The following is a 16883-nucleotide window of genomic DNA, read 5'->3' on the forward strand; positions in this document are numbered from 1 at the left end:
ATTGTGCCATCAACAGTGTGGCCGGTCCACAGACAGGGGAAGGTTCTAGAAGAGAATCCATTGTGTCTAAATTCAGCCCTTTGCCAAGACCGTAAACAATGAGGGAACAAATCCTTCCAAAAGATACAAACACTATCACACAGAGAAGCTTCCAGCACCCAAGGTTTATCGAGCCAATCTGCAAAACTGAATCCATTATTACATTTTAAGGCACAATCTAAGCTCACTTTTTATTTATGAGGCTTTTATGGACAAAATCTAAAATGCACATGACATCACCATGCTCCAGACATCATTAATAATCTCTTTAAAACAAGTAGGATGACATAAAAGTGCTTTCATTTACAGCACCGTTAAAATAATATAATGCTACTATTTCTTGGAAATTATTCGCAATATTTTTAAAGGAACTTTTGATGGGTTTTTACATGCTTCTTTGACTTCTGCAATGATTAACAAGTTTTATTTCATGCAGTCCATACAATAAGATGCACCGATACGGAAAACTGCTATCATATGTCAAATTAAAATTGGTAATCAACCATTAGTATAAAAATGCAGATACTAAAATATGTTTTGTGTATTGATTTATTATATAAATATAAAATGTTAAATGTAAATTATATCTGATAACAGTCTATATATATAGACTATATAATATAATTATACTATATAATTATAAATAATTACAGTATATTAATAATTTATTAGGTTCTTTTATTACATTGTACAGGGTCATGATGTATTATAAATGTATATACATATACATGTATATATATATAAATTCCTACATAAAATAATGAAATCTGGAAATTCTAAATGTTTTATATATATATATATATATATATAGATAGATTATTTCTTGCATTTCTTGTCAAATATTTTCTGTATCATGAAAAAAAAATACAAAATAATTAGTTTTGTTATTATTATATTATATTCCTTTACCAGGTAATTCAAGCAAATCTACCAAGTGCTACTGAATTGTACAAATAAAGGCACATAAGTTTTTAACATGCATTAACTTGATGAGAGTGTGAGCTGTGCACTCATTCCAGTGGTTGTTTATACATTAGCGTCAATCTCTTTTTTGCCTTTTTCAATATTTCTCTGTTCCAGATGTTTGGAAACTGGACCTTTGGAACACTGGTATTCACCGTCCTGGTGTTCACGGTCACACTAAAGGTAATGCATCCGACACATGCGTGTTATGTTGCCAACTGGTGTTGTAAACTTCACCAACTGTATCTTCCTGTTTCTCACTGTGTCTACATGCTTTAGCTTGCCCTGGACACACATTACTGGACGTGGATCAACCACTTTGTCATATGGGGGTCACTGCTTTTCTATGTCATCTTCTCCCTCCTGTGGGGAGGCATCATTTGGTACGGCCTGCCCCGTTACACACTTAATATCACTAATCCAAATACATTTGAATCTGACATGATTCCTTCTGTTCTTTTACAGGCCTTTCCTGAACTATCAGAGGATGTACTATGTGTTCATGCAGATGTTGTCCAGCGGTCCTGCATGGCTCAGTATCATTCTGCTGATTATAGTCAGTCTTCTGCCTGATGTGGTGAAGAAAGTGTTGTGTAGAGCTCTATGGCCAACCACCACAGAGAGAATACAGGTACGTCTGCACAGCACTCACTATCTACATATGCATAGAGATGAAAAGATAGTAGACATGTCATATCTATATAAATGTGTCTGTATTTCATTGCAGTAATAGACAGCCATTTGAAAAAATAAATTAATATACATGTAATTTAAAGACAATCTATGATTCAGGATATTTTCTAATTGACTGCAGCCTTGTTTTTAATTCTCATCAACTTCTGAATCAACCTAAAATGTTGTCTAACCTAACTAAGATTCATTCCTTCTGCAAGAATAGAGCAATTTAAAAGAAATAGTAGTGTTATTTTCTATCAAATAATTGTTGAGGTGAAGCAGCTCAATAGTGCTCCAGTTTGATCATTGCTACTAACTGGTCTTCAGATTTACACTTGCGTCGGACTGGTTCCCAGTGTGCTTGACGTAAGTGGATTCTGGATGCTGTTCACCATTCTCTTCGTCTGTAGATTTTGCTTTGCGTTGGATGACTCTTTGAGACATGCAATGCTTTTATTTGACCTGTCGACTCTTTGTCAAACAGTATATGACACAATGAATACTGAGGAATTTCACCATGTGTGCACGCATAGTATGTTATCATACTATGTTTTACGAAACATTTCAGGAGGAAATTTAGAGTGTGTGCGTGTGTAAACTGCCTTACCACTGGTTTAACCCGTGTGCTGCTTTTCCTTTCACTCATCTTCCCTATTAAACTCTAGAATGCTGATGTTCTGAAATGTCATTAAATGTAGATTTAAAAAAATACAGAATTTATCTTGGTTAATGTACAGTAACTCTATATTTTTCAAATATGTTTCTATATATTTTTTAATAATGTTATCTTGAATAAATTAATATTAATGTATTATGAATGAACATGAATTAATAAATTGTTACTTTATAAATTATCGTTAAACTAGAATAATAAATGCCGTAAAAACTGTCAATAGCACAATGATTGTTATTGATAGTGTTAATTTAGTTTTATTAAGATACTCTTATTGTACATATTAATATTTATAATTACCATTTATTTTTCTGTTTACATTTTAATTTTAGCTTGTTTTAGTCATTTTGTTTTGTGCACTTGTGTTTGAGTTTTAGTTCTAGTAATTTTAGTACTTAAAAATTTCTCATTTTTGGGAAGGTTTTAATACTTTTTACATCTTAATTTCATCTATATTTCAGTTATTTTTTACAGTTTGTGTTTTAGTTAATAACAAATCAGGATAACATGGTAAAGGAGTGAAACATTATTGTTAAGTTTTACTAATAATTCTTAAAGAGAACCTTGAAAATGCTAAATCTAACACTTAACACTTGCACTTCCAGAAACTTTGAATGCTTTGAAAGCTGCTGAAGTTCCTTTATTAATCTCCGAGGATTAGACAGGTTGTTCACCTTTCTAAAGCCTTTCTTTTTTTATTCCTCTTCCATCCCTCTTTCTCTCTTCCTCTCTGATGCTTGACCTTCCCCTTCCCCTGTGTGTTTAACCCTTGACCTGTGGTAATGGCAGACAAAGCGGCAGTGTCTCACTGCTGAGCAGTCCACCATCTTTATGCTCTCCCAGACCTCCAGCAGTGTCAGTTTCTGAACTGAGCCGGAGGTGAACCTACACACTCTCTCTGCATGTCTGTGTGTGTGTGTGTGTATGTGTATCAGCGAGTGAGGACACAACAGGGTCACGAGTATGACAGGCCTACTGAACATTAATGAGGCTCACATGCCAATAACAAGTGTTGCAGAACCCTGTGGTGTCTCTCTTTACATTCTAAGCCTTGTATTACGTCACTTTACATGTCTGCATGCATGCATGAAGTGTGCATGTTTATGTTTGTACATGTGAATTTTATGTTGCCCATATGAAGTTGTTTAATGCATTTTCTGCTGCCATACTTTCAGTTTCAGCAAGAGACTTCAAAGTCGAGACAAAGTCTAGAAAATATTGTGCAGATGGGTCTGTTATGCCACATTTGAGTCACGGGTCTGTTTGTGTGTGTGATGTTTCACAGAGAATGAGGGCTGACAGGATCTTTGAAAGGGTTGAGACAAACATTCATGATTCACTGCTAGATGGCGTTCAGAACACCACTGAGGCCTAGCAGCTCTATGGTAACGAGAATGTGAAGTTGAAGACTAAAGCCAGAATAAAACTAATCCACACTTAACACAAGAGGAGCTCTAGAGTTCTCAGATGATGTGTGCAGTTCTAGAATCAATCTGAGAATTCCAGAATCCTGCTAATTGGCTCTTTCCAGTGAAAGCTGAACTGGATAAAAATGCCTTTGGTGCACCTGTGTGGGTCTGTTGTTTGGTGTGAACCTACTGTACAGACTGGTTTGGTTTTAAAGCTTCAGAATGACGTGAATGGATTGTGGTTTGGGGTGTGCAGTATATGCAGCTATGGGTTCTTCTGACACATACACAAATGCACACAGCAGGCTTGACATACAGTTTAACATCTAACACTTTGACATGCATGGGTATTTTGTCTGTTCTTAAATCTTTTTTTTCACATTGTGTCTAAATCAGTGAAAAGATTGTCATATATTACAAATGATTGTGTCCACCTTTTAATGTCCATTCCTAGAATGTGCTTATTATTGGTGAATCTCACAAATTTTGTGAGCTTGTCCTGATGTTTCACTGCAAACTTAAAAGACAAAAACAAGGAACTGTATTTATGCTTTATTTAAGGAAATTAAGTAAAAATTTACTTGTTAAATTTTTCACAGTACATTTGCTTGTAACGCCTGCTGAAAATTCAGCTTTGCATCACATTAATAAATTACATTTGACAATATATGAAAAAAGAGAACAGTTCTTTTAAATTTTAACACAATATTACAGTTTTTACTGTATTTCTGTCAAATAAATATGAACTTTGCAGAGCCCGTTAGACTTCTTTCAGAAACATTACAAATTTCCCCAACCCCAAATTTTTATTTAAACAATAACTTTGTTTCTTTTGATTTTGGGGTGAATGACCTTTCATTCTGTTTACCCTGCATTCTGTTTATTCTGTTTATCTCAATCAATGAATTTAGCATCTTCTGGGACTGGACTTGTGCATGTGGTAAACACTGGATATGTGATTTTGTATGCAACATTTAGTTTTTTTCATTGCTGCTTTGCTGGGGCTTTGGATTTGTGTTGTTTTAGCTTGTGATGTGACCAGTGCTTGCATTTACATGCCAGTATACAATGCAGTCTGCTAATTCACTCTCTTTCTCACTGTTTCCTCATTGTTTTCTCCAGAATGCCGATAAGTTGTATAAGGGCCACCTGTCCGAGTTCACCCCCCTGTCCTCCCACCATGCTCCACCTGTGCGGAAACACGACAGACAAGGCAACGAAAACCCGAACCACACCCATCGCAGGTCTGACTCCTCCCCTCCCAAAAAACTGATGTGTACCTACTGGGGGGGCAGGTCTGACTACTGCACCTTCAGCTCCTTCCTCCGAGAAAACACAAGATTTTCTGGGGCAGCTTACGCCTACAGCACACCGGGACCCGAGACGTCCGTATGACAGTCTGGGGCCGTATGAAAGAAATAGTCTACTTATCCAATCAAATTAGCCCTCAATTATTCCAGAGTCCAGATTGGGACACAATCTTGGCTTGTTACCCTTTATCTGAAACAAAAGCACTGAAAGGCGTTCTTATGCTATACGCTAATGGGCTGAGGATGCTGTGTGTTAATTTAGAAGCTGGAGGAAGGCCAAACTGAATTGGCTGCACCATTTGCGAGTGTGGCGTACTGTGCTTAGCGGCCTTGGGACCTATTTACCTTGTTTTCTTTGTGTGTACATTTAAATGTGAGAGTGTGTTCCCTTTACACTGTGGGTTTATGTGTTCGCTGACCTACCCTTGTAAATCCTTCATGTGAAAAGTGAGTTGAAACCTACACTGGGCAGTAGTTAGCACAAACCTTTCCATCTCAAACACAACCCCTACCACTATATGTAAATGTGGATGACAGTTAAAATGGTCTTGGATGCTCTCAAAACTGACAGTTCCTGTTTTTTTTCTTCTTCTTTTCTGTGTTCTCTACTGTCTCCCTTTCCCTTTTTTTTGTTCTGTGCTCCTTCTCTTTTCTTGTGCTTCTTTATTATAGAACAAACTGGTGTTGCTTTTGTGCAAACCTGTTATCGAGGAACACTCCATAGCCTGCAATTGTCTTTGTCCGATTGCATTGTAAGTGGCTAAATTTGGCCATTTTTGTTGCTGCACTGTACTAGAGCGAACTCGGTGTGTATGTGCACGTGTGTGTGCGAGCGAGTGTGAAAGTAGGCCTTTGTTAGAACAACTACGAGAAGACAAATTGTAACTGGACTGTCATTATGTTTCACCCTTTAATTTTCTAAAAGGTGGGAATTCACTCATGTTCTACTTGTTCCAAAGTTTGTAAAACCATTGACTTGTGTCATTATGACAACCAGTTACTCTTTCTTAGCTGCTTGACGGTTTGCTTTAAAATTCTGTAGTTCCTTATGTATAATCAGTCCTTTAGTTTTTTAGTGTAGAACCAGATACAGAATGCTAAAGGCTAAGCTAGCCAACTTAGCTACACTGTTCTGCCTTAATGCAAACATTTCCCATCTTTTACACCACAGTTTGGAGCCAAAGGTTATGAAATACGGAGTATTTTAATGTGTGTTAGTTGCCTTATGCTCAAAAAGAAATAGAGGGAAAGTGTTTGATGGCATTAGAAGAACCCCACCACACTGCCTTAAGTTGACATTGCACCAGCTGAGAGTGGAGGCTGATAAAAGTAGTATTCAACATTGTCTAGTGCCACCAACACAGCCCAGGGTTCCTGAAGATAAACCAATGAAATGTAACAGTTCAGTTGGTATAAAAATCTTTGTGCAGTTAACAAAAAGTACAAATAACTTTCTCATCTGCATACTTTCATGATTGTAATGTCCTATTTGACTGTTCCCAAAGCCATTTGTCTGTATAAATGTAACTGTTGGAGCCCTGTGCTGGGTTGCTATCATTTCTTTGCTGCAAATTACTAATTTATGATCTGACATAAATCAGATTAAATTAGCCTGTGATACCGTTCACGAACAACTCATTAAACCAACAGCCCAATCAAAGTCAGCATCACAGACGTCCTATTTTGACCACTATTCACAGAAATGGCTCTTTTCTAGCTTTTAAAAAATGATTCACAGGAAATGTGCCTCACACCTGTTAAAAATGTCATTCTCATAAACATTGTGAAGTGCATTCAATTCCATCTCCGTTCTGTCAGAGAATTCAAATTCACATCGATTTGATTCAAATTTTGAGTGAACTGAATGTGAATACAATTCAATTTAAATTCCAAAAAAAACTATTACAAATTAAATTAACACCCGATGACTTATCTTTTTAATGTAGCATTCTTATAAACAAATAGAAATACGTTAATTTCTATCTATGTCCACGGAATGAATTCAAATTCACACTGATTTGAATTGAGTGTGAATGCATTTAAGTTTATAACATTGGAACAGATATGGAACTAAACTAAACTAAAAATCAGACCATTTGATCATCAAAACTACATCCGTTTGTCTGCATGACTCTTTTTCAACTGTCCTTCACATTCCATGGCATTTTTTTTTTTCTCATTTTGTTTCTTCTCACATTCATTCGGGTTGCTTTCCTGTAGCATCGTCTCTTCATCTCCACTTCTTTCCTTGCATGTGTGTCCTTCGCTCACCCTGTCATTCAGTTCTCGTGATGAGGCCAGTCACCCATTTCACCATTTTAACCATCATCCATGACAGAGAGAGAAAGCAGGTGATGTCAAAGACTATCAAGACCACTGTTTTGATGGTTATCCAAGCTTCTTGTGGGTAGGTGCCTTCTGGTGCTTTTTAACCTCAATGTATGTTCATGCGTTCAGTTCAGTGAAGCGCACACATACATGTGTTTTCATTGCCCGTCAGTCGGCCTGCAACGGAGAATGTCAGATTGAAAAATGGCTTTATGGGTATAGATAGTTTGTTAAAAGGTTTAAGGTGATTTTGGGGGGTTAATGTTGATGAAATGTCACAGAATAGTAAAAACAGAATGTCCTTTTTCATGCACACATTATATCTATATAGAGAATATATTGATGAGTATATTGATGTCAAGGTTTACAAAGGCTGAGTGGATGAATGAATGACATAATTACCTAACATGTCGACTGAATAACTTTGTTTCTGGTCCAAAAGTGTATTATTTTATTTGTATGAATGTCAAATCTGTCAAATACTGTCTATTTTATTGTTTATCGAGGTCTGAACTTTGCATGCCGTGTGATGCCGTAGGACCAACCACTGAGCTTTATCAAGCATTTGAGTCATATTTTCATTTATGAAAAACACTTTAATAATTTTGGTTCACATTTTCAGTCTAGTCCCAAGTGATTCACATCTACGATGACGAGTACTAATCAATGCTGGCAAATCTGAAACAAAACAAGAATGTGCTTATACGTAGATTCTCAAATTATGATTTTTAAGTAGCCTAGATGAATATAATAGGAGTAAACTAGTTCATTTCATGTTTTTTTTACTGTTATTTTTATTTTTGTTTTGCATTCTACTGTATTTCCTGTTTTTGTTAACTTTTACAGTTCTTTCTGGCTTCCTGAATGTAACGAAAAAGAAAAAAGGCGCTATTGTGCACTAGACAAAAATCGCATAGCGTTAATTGGATAGCCGTGAATGACAAGTACAAACTACCATAGCTAAAATAAGGTGGTTCTAGAACAAATGTCCCTTCACAAATGTGTTTTCTTCTTGTTTCTAACAAACTGTTGTTTTAAATCAGAACTATTGTTTTTGTAATGTAGGAATAATTTGATAACTGAACGCTATCTGCCTCAGGGGTGCGTTCAGGCACTGGCAAACACTGTATTCTGTCTGTCTAAAAAGGCTATATGAAATAGGTATTTTGTATATCTTGTGAAAAAAAAAATCTTTTTTGCTACTTTTGTATCTAGAGGATGAAGAGATCTACTTACAGTTACAGAGTTAGAATGTTACTGTTCAGTTCTAAAACAACCAAATGTAAGGTCATGGGAGAAGTCCACTTCAGTAAAGATGAAAATGTAAAAAAAATTGCTTTAACAGACTGTTTTTTTGTTTGTTTGTTTTTTTGATGATTTTAAATATGTTTGAGTTAGTTTTTAAAATGATGCATGGTCATTGCTCACACTGACTGAAGGAAATACGCTCACTTGGTTTTAAAGCAGGTGTGACCAAATATCTGATTAGATGTCTACTGCTATAACTGAAGGCTTTATTGCCTGTAGTGGGGCTTCATCTGTGCCAGCCTATTCAGATTAACTAAATATCTAAAGCTTTTATTGTTTTATCTGCACAAAGTGTGATGTTGCTCATAAATTTATTATATAAACAGTATATATGTATACTACTGTACACTTTACAGCATATACGTATGTAGTAATATTCATGTACAGTTTGGGCTCCTTTTGTATAAAGTTTTTAAAAGGTTGATAAAGTATCTGTAGATATGTGAATTTTTGCCCGTTTTTTTTTTTTCTGTAGCTATTAACGGCAAGAAAAAGTAAACATGCTTGTAATAAAGAAAGAGATTTAAATGTTTGAAAGCCTTAGGACTTTTCTCTTTCCTTGTGACAGAAGAGATTGTCGATGAAATATCACAGCAACTAGATTTGTACCTCACATTAAGAGGCAAATTCTTCTGGTGCTAAAGTGTTTGCTCACCTTGGAATAATAATGAAGAAAACCCAATGGCACAAAGTGTGTATATGACCTCAAGATGGCAGCAAAGTGTAGCATTACGGTTGCTTCAACAATTCATTCTCTAAATACAACCAGCTCTTTTCAGATTATCATTATAAATTAAACGTAAGAAATGTATATATACCAATACCCCCTTTAAGTCATAATGATGTCGAAAAAAAGTAGAAGTATATGCGTTTTCTGGCACAAACTTTAAGCAAATGTAAGAATTTACACTGCATTACATGGCAGTACACAAATTTGATCATTTGGCTAATGGTAGTTTAACTTCATTTACTTTGGGGGAGAAGACTATACTCTTTATATGAATTGTATGAAATTTTAAGTATTAACTGTTGTGTAAAAGCACTTGCAATCATGCTGCAGTCTTGAATATTAAAATTGAAAACGTTACCTTATAGAGCCGTGTGATACTGCTTTTAAACAGACCCACATAAGAATGTAATTACTTTAACAAGCATTGCTGAAAACCAGGTTATAATAATATTTTCGTGTATCATGCTGATATATAGTCTAGTCAACACTCAACAGGTAAGTGTCAAAATAGCATAACTGACCATTTCATTAAATTAAAATCAATCAGGATAAATAAAGACTGTGGCCCTCAGACACTGCTGGAGATATCTTGAAGTTTCAACCCTCTAAGTCTTATTTAAAATGTTTAATGGAGTGTACAATTATGTGTTCTTACATGTGTGTGTGGCCATGCTCATCGACTTGTGAAATCGCTCTATTAGATCTGAAATTGCTGTTATTTGCAAAGATTATTTATGAGTCATTTAACTTTCTGCGTGCTCTCTCTCTCTCTCTGGCAACGCTAGATGGTTTGGTTCATTATTGATTTAAAATGTCTTTCAACGGTCCAGAACACATTGAGGTGCTGCTAAAGACCTCTTACTTGATTCGAGTTGGATGTCTATGATGTGATGACACTTCTGTTCGATTTGACTGGAGACCACCATGGCTCCTGGAAGGGAATTTTGGTAAAGGTTTACAATTTGCAAAAACTTTCATCCAATTTATTGGTGAATTGATTTTAAACAAAGCTTTTTCTCTGTTGATTTACAATCTCCCTTCGGAGGACAACACCATATACTGTGTGTGTGTGTGTGTGTGTATGCACACACACACACATACACTGTATGTATATATGTGTGTACATAGCATATATGGTACAGAATGAGGCCATTGGTAAGAATGCTTTGAATGCAAAGAAAGTCAAGGACTGTGAAAGTATTCTTCATACCTATTTAAAAATGTCAGGTTACATGCAGCAGGCTCATTCCTCTCGCCCCATCTTCACCTCTACATTTCCGTGGTGGAAAGCATGTCAAACGACAGTGAAGATTTTGACCTTGCCGTCACAGTCGTAACCTCACAGTTGCCTCCAGCACTGACCTTGAGCAATGAATGCAGCAGAGAGCAAAGCGAAGGAGCGAGAAAAAAAGAGAGAAAGGGCAAGTGAGTCGTCAAACGGTCCCCTCTTAACCCCTTATTATAAAAGAACAAATTGCTCTGAAATTTCATTTGATAGCGTTCCTAAATTTCTCTCGTTACTTTTGAAGTTCGCTGATGGAGATGCTGAATGAGCTCATTGATACTTGTTATACTCTTAAAGCTCAAGATAATTCATGACCACAACGCTACAGTCTGGTAGATCATGTTAAAGGTGCTCTAATTAATTAAAAAAAAAATTATATATATATATATATATATATATATATATATATATATATATATATATATATATATATATATATATATATATATTGCACATAACTCCAGTAAAACAAATCCACTGCTGGCCTATCCAAATTTCATATTCATGTAAATATTTATGCTTGTGAGCCATTTAAGAGTAACATGTTTATGAGATGTTATATCAACAAAATGTCAATTTCCTCAGGTTTGGATCAATAAACTTTAGGATTTAAAAATACTTTTTTCACATATAATCTTTCCACATTAATTGGCTTCTTCATATGAATCATTCATGATTACATCCAGCCTATCTAGAATACTGGTAAAACTGGACTTGGTCATCTAAAGAACTGTAAAATACATGCGCACATGCACTACTGATTTATGCAAAGTTTTCTATATAAACCACCTTTAAACTGCTTTATCAGAGACGTTCATTTGGTGTGTCTCTAAAGAGTGTCCACAAGGTTCTCTTTTGATGAAAAGAGAGACAATGTTGCAATAAATTAAATGACAGGATTACAGACATCACTTTCAAAAGCAAGGATGGATCAAGCTGAAACCATCTTGATTTGAAAGCCACTATTTACATAAGCAGACTTCAGAAGATTTAATATCAAAAGAAAAACATTCTTTATTATATCAATCATATTAAAGGGCCAAAACATGTAGGTGTTTTTAAAGACCAATATAGAAAATTAAATCAAGCTGGATAAATATTATAGGCCTGCAAATAAAAAGAACAAGTCTGTGTGCTAAAACTGGTTGTTCTGGCTCTTTTACTTGACACAGACACTATGATATAACATTACTCTTTCAAAGTCCTAATAAAATGGATTTTATTTTTGACAGATGACTGTATTTAAATCTGCTGGCTTTGTCAATAACAATCTGTGTTGACAGTGTTCTGAATGAATATGCACTCGCGAGAGACACAGGCCTACATGAGCTACAGGCTGCTTTATATAAAGCATAATTACCTGTTATTGATCTGTGAAACTATTGAACTAACAGCCGGTTTCTCTCTTCAGTCAAATGTTTTCCTTCATTGCCAGAGGAGGACGCTCTGCTCCTGACAACCACTCCAGCCTAAGAGACATGCAGTGTGCTACATATGAACAGAAAGACGGGAAACCTTTGTTTGTTGTGATTTCTTAGTAAAATGTTTATTTTAGCAAAGAAAGAAAGATAGAAATACCGATTGCTCACAATATTGATGGCCACTATTATAACGCTATCACACGAGGACAGAAACTGATGTCATCATTTCAGATAATGATTTTTTTATATATATATACAATTTAAAGTAATCTTTTTTCTTTTTTTTTTGATCATTTATCATCCAGCCAACATCACGTCTGAATTGAGTGTGTTTTTGAATCATGCAGACTTGCATGATAGCAGATGGAGTGGACACATTTACAGTAAAAATATTTATTAAACATAAAATTAAATACAACGTCTTCTAATTGTATCCGGTTTTGTTCACCCAAATTAACTGAGCTAATTGTGTTTCTTGTGCGCATATAAACCAGTCCTCTAATTACTGACAGAACTGTAGGGCTGCACCTTCGATGTTACGCATTTAAGCCTAATATGAGCGAAACAAAGTCCAATTGAAATTCATTCATTCATTAAAAACGATCATTCATCGAAGTAATTAACATCCCCGATGATAAACACGGGAACAATACTCTAATCAGCGGCCGGTCTGAGTTTGACTCCCCTCGGTGCTCCGCGTGAACGCGCGCAGCGGGCCTGCTGGGCCGTGTGTGGCCATGGCAACAGGGCGCGCCTAATTAACGGCGGAAGCCTTCACTTCTCTTCTCCCCGTCGGTGTTTCAGCACGGGGCTAAGATTGGCGCTGGCCCCGGGGTTTGTGGGAACCGGGACAGCCCTTTCACGAAAGCCCTCCTCAGGTCGACATTATTACACGGTTAATTAAGTCGGTTCAACGGGCGCGAGCTCGAGCAAACAGCAGGGGCGATTGTTTTCCGCTGCCCTCCCCAACTAGCTTGCTAATTACTCCGTGGACTGCCCCTAACCTGGATGCATTCTGAAGGGCTCAGCTGACCCCGTAATTAAAGCTTGAACCTCCCCAAAAGGAAGTCAGCAAGAAAGGTTAGGAGTCTTTAAACTATACATTTATTTTTACATTAAGTATGCATTCATATCTGTGTGGGTGTGGGTGTGTGTGTGTATAAATATTTATTTGAAATATGTTTTGTGCAATAATACAAATTTATTCATAAAAGCATAACAACAAAACTAAAATGTGCAAAATAGATGCTATATATGGTAAATCACACACACACACACACACACATATATATATATACACACATACAGATTACATTATGAAAACTGCAGTTAGTGACATGATGTAGGTTATCCATTTAAACCAATGTATTTAGATTACTTTTTCTTTTTTTACCTAACTTGTTTTAAATCCACCATTGCTTTTTCATCCATATTCAGAAGCATGGATTTCAAAATCATTTGCATGTAAATATAGTAAACGAAATGGTATGAGGATTTTTGGAATAATTTATTAATTATTTACTTGCATTTTCTGAATAAAATGTAATCATAGAATTCATACAAAGTAACTGTAATCTGATTGTGTGCATTTCTAAACGTTGTATAATCCAATTACAAGTACTTTTTTTAATCCAGATTACATGTAATCAGTTACTAGACAGGACTGTATACATTCATAAAAGCGTAACCATAAAACTCAGATGTAAAATAGATGCTTAGATAAAAAATATAAAATATAAGAACTGTCATTATTTATCCCAAATTAATAATTTGAATAAAAAAATGATGTATTTAATGTTAGTTAACTGCTAACAAGTGCACCCTGAAAATTACTGCAAAAACTCTTTCTCAGATAGTTAGATAATTTATTAACTATTTCCCCCATTAAAATATATTTACTGATTTTATTAACTACAAAATGATGAGCAGAAGTGATGTTTGCTTATATGTTTTGTGTTCAAATAATGGTTTCTATAACAAACAGGCCCTGAGGTGACCAACTTAAAACAGGTGACTCGTTTTGGAAGCAAAACAAACACAAGAAGGGGATTTGGGCTGGAGGCAGCTGTGGATCCTGCACGCTCAGCTGGTGACGCACAAAGAAACAGGTGACGGCGACGGGATGTTTGCCCTGCAAGGGTGCCGCCACGTGCTTCTTTCCCCTGGAACGAGCTCTCCCAGTAAAATCTGCACCTGGCCTGGTGGTCTTGGCAACATCGGACAACCTCTAGCAGATGTTCTCCTCTCTTTTGTCGATGACTTCGCGGTGGCTGCTCTGCAAGACAAAACTGCGGTGAGAGGTGCTCCTGCCACAGAACGCTAATCAAAAGATGACTAACATTCTTCCCCTTTACCCCACACTTGCAGAGGAGGCCACTTTCAGAGTGGGGAGCTTGGATGGGTAATTGTGCATGATTAGCAATTTTAATTACCAGGTGCTCGGGGTCCCATCTGAAAAAAGTGTAAACAGGATAGCACTCAGAGCTTCTTGAATATCCCACATGACCATCTGATGCTGTGTGTGTGTGTGTGTGTGTCTTGACTTGAAAAATAGAGGAACATATTCCCATTTACTGGGAAAATTAATACTCTGTTACAATTCCTCAGGACGTAACCTTTTTTTTGTTTACAGTCCCAAAGCTTATTGTTAGTGTCATCGCCTTGAAATCAAACCGATGCATGCGCTCCTTTCAGAAAAAGAGACACATCCAAGTAAATTGGGCTTTCGGTATAAAGCGTCTCTTTTCCTCTCCAGGTCTGTTAACCTTGCAAATCCTGCCGTTTGTTTTTAGTTTGAATGATGTCTTCTCAGTCAAAGCCTCATTTTCACTGCAAGTTTCTAATAGAGAAAATGGGTGACAGTTTTCTTTGTTCGGGAATATCTTGCTCTCAAATCAAAAGAGTGAAGATTGCACAAGGCTGAGGTTCCTCTTTAGGTGAAAAGAAGTATAGTCTCACAGCGACACACACATATTTCACACCACATACATAAAGAAATATGTTTGCGCATTGACCCTATCAACTTCTTGTTCTCATTTGGAGCGGGAACGTAGCCTTGAGAGCCATTCAGGCCATGGTGCGGATGACTACTATCGACCGGGTTTGCTCTTTAAAGACAAACTCAATTCATTAACACAATATGTTGAATTTATGTATTTGAGCTCCGCTGCCAGAGATCACCACAGTGCAAAGTCATTAGGATACAAACTCTCCTTTTCTCACAGACGTCTCTCTGATCTCACTGTATCTCATAATAAGAACTATTCTGAAGAACCTGAGGGAGTCTTTTGTATCAGTCCAGTGAATACAGCTGTGGGTCAGGTGTTTAAAGGTGAGCAGAAGAATGGATTTCCACAAACATGGGACGATATCTGTGGAAACCAGTGTCCTTGCATTATATTGTGATTGCACCATGATTTCTTTTTTTTTTCTCCAATTTTCTCTATATGTGCAGGGGAAAAACATATGAATCGTATGTTATTGAGTTTAAATGTGTGTGTTTGTTTGTGCAGGATCATCTCATGGCTTCCTCTGCTGCAGAGATCATTAATGATGATGAGGCTTTACTCCGTCACTGGATCCGGGGTGAAAGTTGCCCTTTGGCTGTGTGACAGACAGGAAGAAAGGGACGCTCAGGCTAGTGTGAAGGTATAGTGAATTAAAGAAACAATACAAGGCTTTTACTGCAGAGGGTCACTGATATGCACACACAAACCTGTTTAGGGATATCTGGAGTGCGTATTCATAGACAAAGCGTAGTACATGCCAGAAAAATATCATTTACGGAATCAGTTAATAAAGATGGACTGATATGTTGGCCAGGCTGATTAATCAGACACTATTTGGCTATTTTGAGAGTATCACCAACTGGTAGAAATTATTAAATAATATTTTAATTCAATTTTTTTTTTTAAGTTATGGTTTATTGACAAGTCGTGTGAATAGATAATTGCATTTTAAGTAAATTTTGAATTGATATTTTGTGAAAACAGTAATCATTTAAGAATTTATTTGTATAGCTCATTCACTGTGGCTACATTGTATTATTTACACTACTGTTCAAAAGCTCAGGATCAGCAAGATGTTTTAAAGAAATGAACATCAAGTTTTTACAGAAATCAGCAAGTGTGCATTAAACGGATCGAAAGAGACAGAAAAACCACTTATGTTACAAAATAATGCTTCTTTTTAAACTTTCCATTCAATGCATCTCAAAAGTGTATCACGTTCTGAAAATGTAAACCGCACATCTGTTATTAACATAACATTTATGATTAACCAAATTCAGCATATTTCTGAAGGGTCATGTGACACTGAAAACTACAGCAGTGATACTGAAAATTCTGCTTTGCCATCACAGGAATAAATTACTTTTCTCAAAACGCACTATATTCAAAAAACATATTAAAATAGAAAACCATTTGCTTTCAGTTGTAAAAATATTTTGCAATCTTACTGTTTACACTGAATTGCTGATCAAATAAATGCAGCCTTGGTGAACATAAAATACTAACAAACTATAAAATCAGCAGTATTTGATCTCACCTCCAGTTTGAGTACTTTCGTTAACCTAATCTGTATTAACATTTAGAGAATGTTTTTAGAGAGGCATGTTAACAGTACAGTACTGACTTACTGTACAGTACATTGAGAAAGGTGGTTTGACTGAGCTCAGTTTTGTGTCAGTGGCTCAAGCCATGGCTGTATTAAAGCCTAAGGCGTGTGAGTCTAGTGTCCATGCT

General features: G+C 36.2%; 1 protein-coding gene and 2 long non-coding RNA genes across 5 annotated transcripts in view; 2 read left to right on the top strand and 1 right to left on the bottom strand.

Moving 5' to 3' along the window:
• The window catches only part of LOC113098183 (probable phospholipid-transporting ATPase IH), a 58964-nt gene extending 49722 nt beyond the window's left edge, over window positions 1-9242 (top strand). For 2 of the 3 annotated variants that reach the window (XM_026263157.1, XM_026263158.1), the window contains 4 exons: window positions 1120-1185; window positions 1282-1385; window positions 1468-1633; window positions 4882-9242. In XM_026263157.1, coding sequence (XP_026118942.1) covers window positions 1120-1185; window positions 1282-1385; window positions 1468-1633; window positions 4882-5154 — 609 coding nt within the window. In that variant the 3' untranslated portion in view covers window positions 5155-9242. Of the gene's footprint in view, window positions 1-1119; window positions 1186-1281; window positions 1386-1467; window positions 1634-3139; window positions 3218-4881 lie in introns of those variants that run through there. The other variant, XM_026263160.1, reaches the window with a different exon arrangement.
• Window positions 9243-10208: 966 nt separating this feature from the next.
• On the bottom strand, window positions 10209-12323 carry LOC113098184 (uncharacterized). The gene is made up of 3 exons (XR_003288960.1): window positions 12081-12323; window positions 10646-10797; window positions 10209-10366 (listed from the first exon to the last, which is right to left on the bottom strand). It is a non-coding gene; the product is annotated as an uncharacterized LOC113098184 (long non-coding RNA).
• Window positions 12324-12571: 248 nt separating this feature from the next.
• On the top strand, window positions 12572-15958 carry LOC113098202 (uncharacterized). The gene is made up of 3 exons (XR_003288961.1): window positions 12572-13221; window positions 14126-14434; window positions 15654-15958. It is a non-coding gene; the product is annotated as an uncharacterized LOC113098202 (long non-coding RNA).
• The last annotated feature ends 925 nt before the right edge of the window (window positions 15959-16883 follow it).

The sequence above is a fragment of the Carassius auratus genome, unplaced genomic scaffold (genome assembly GCF_003368295.1).
Source record: "Carassius auratus strain Wakin unplaced genomic scaffold, ASM336829v1 scaf_tig00216437, whole genome shotgun sequence".
In the NCBI taxonomy this organism is placed as follows: domain Eukaryota; kingdom Metazoa; phylum Chordata; class Actinopteri; order Cypriniformes; family Cyprinidae; genus Carassius; species Carassius auratus.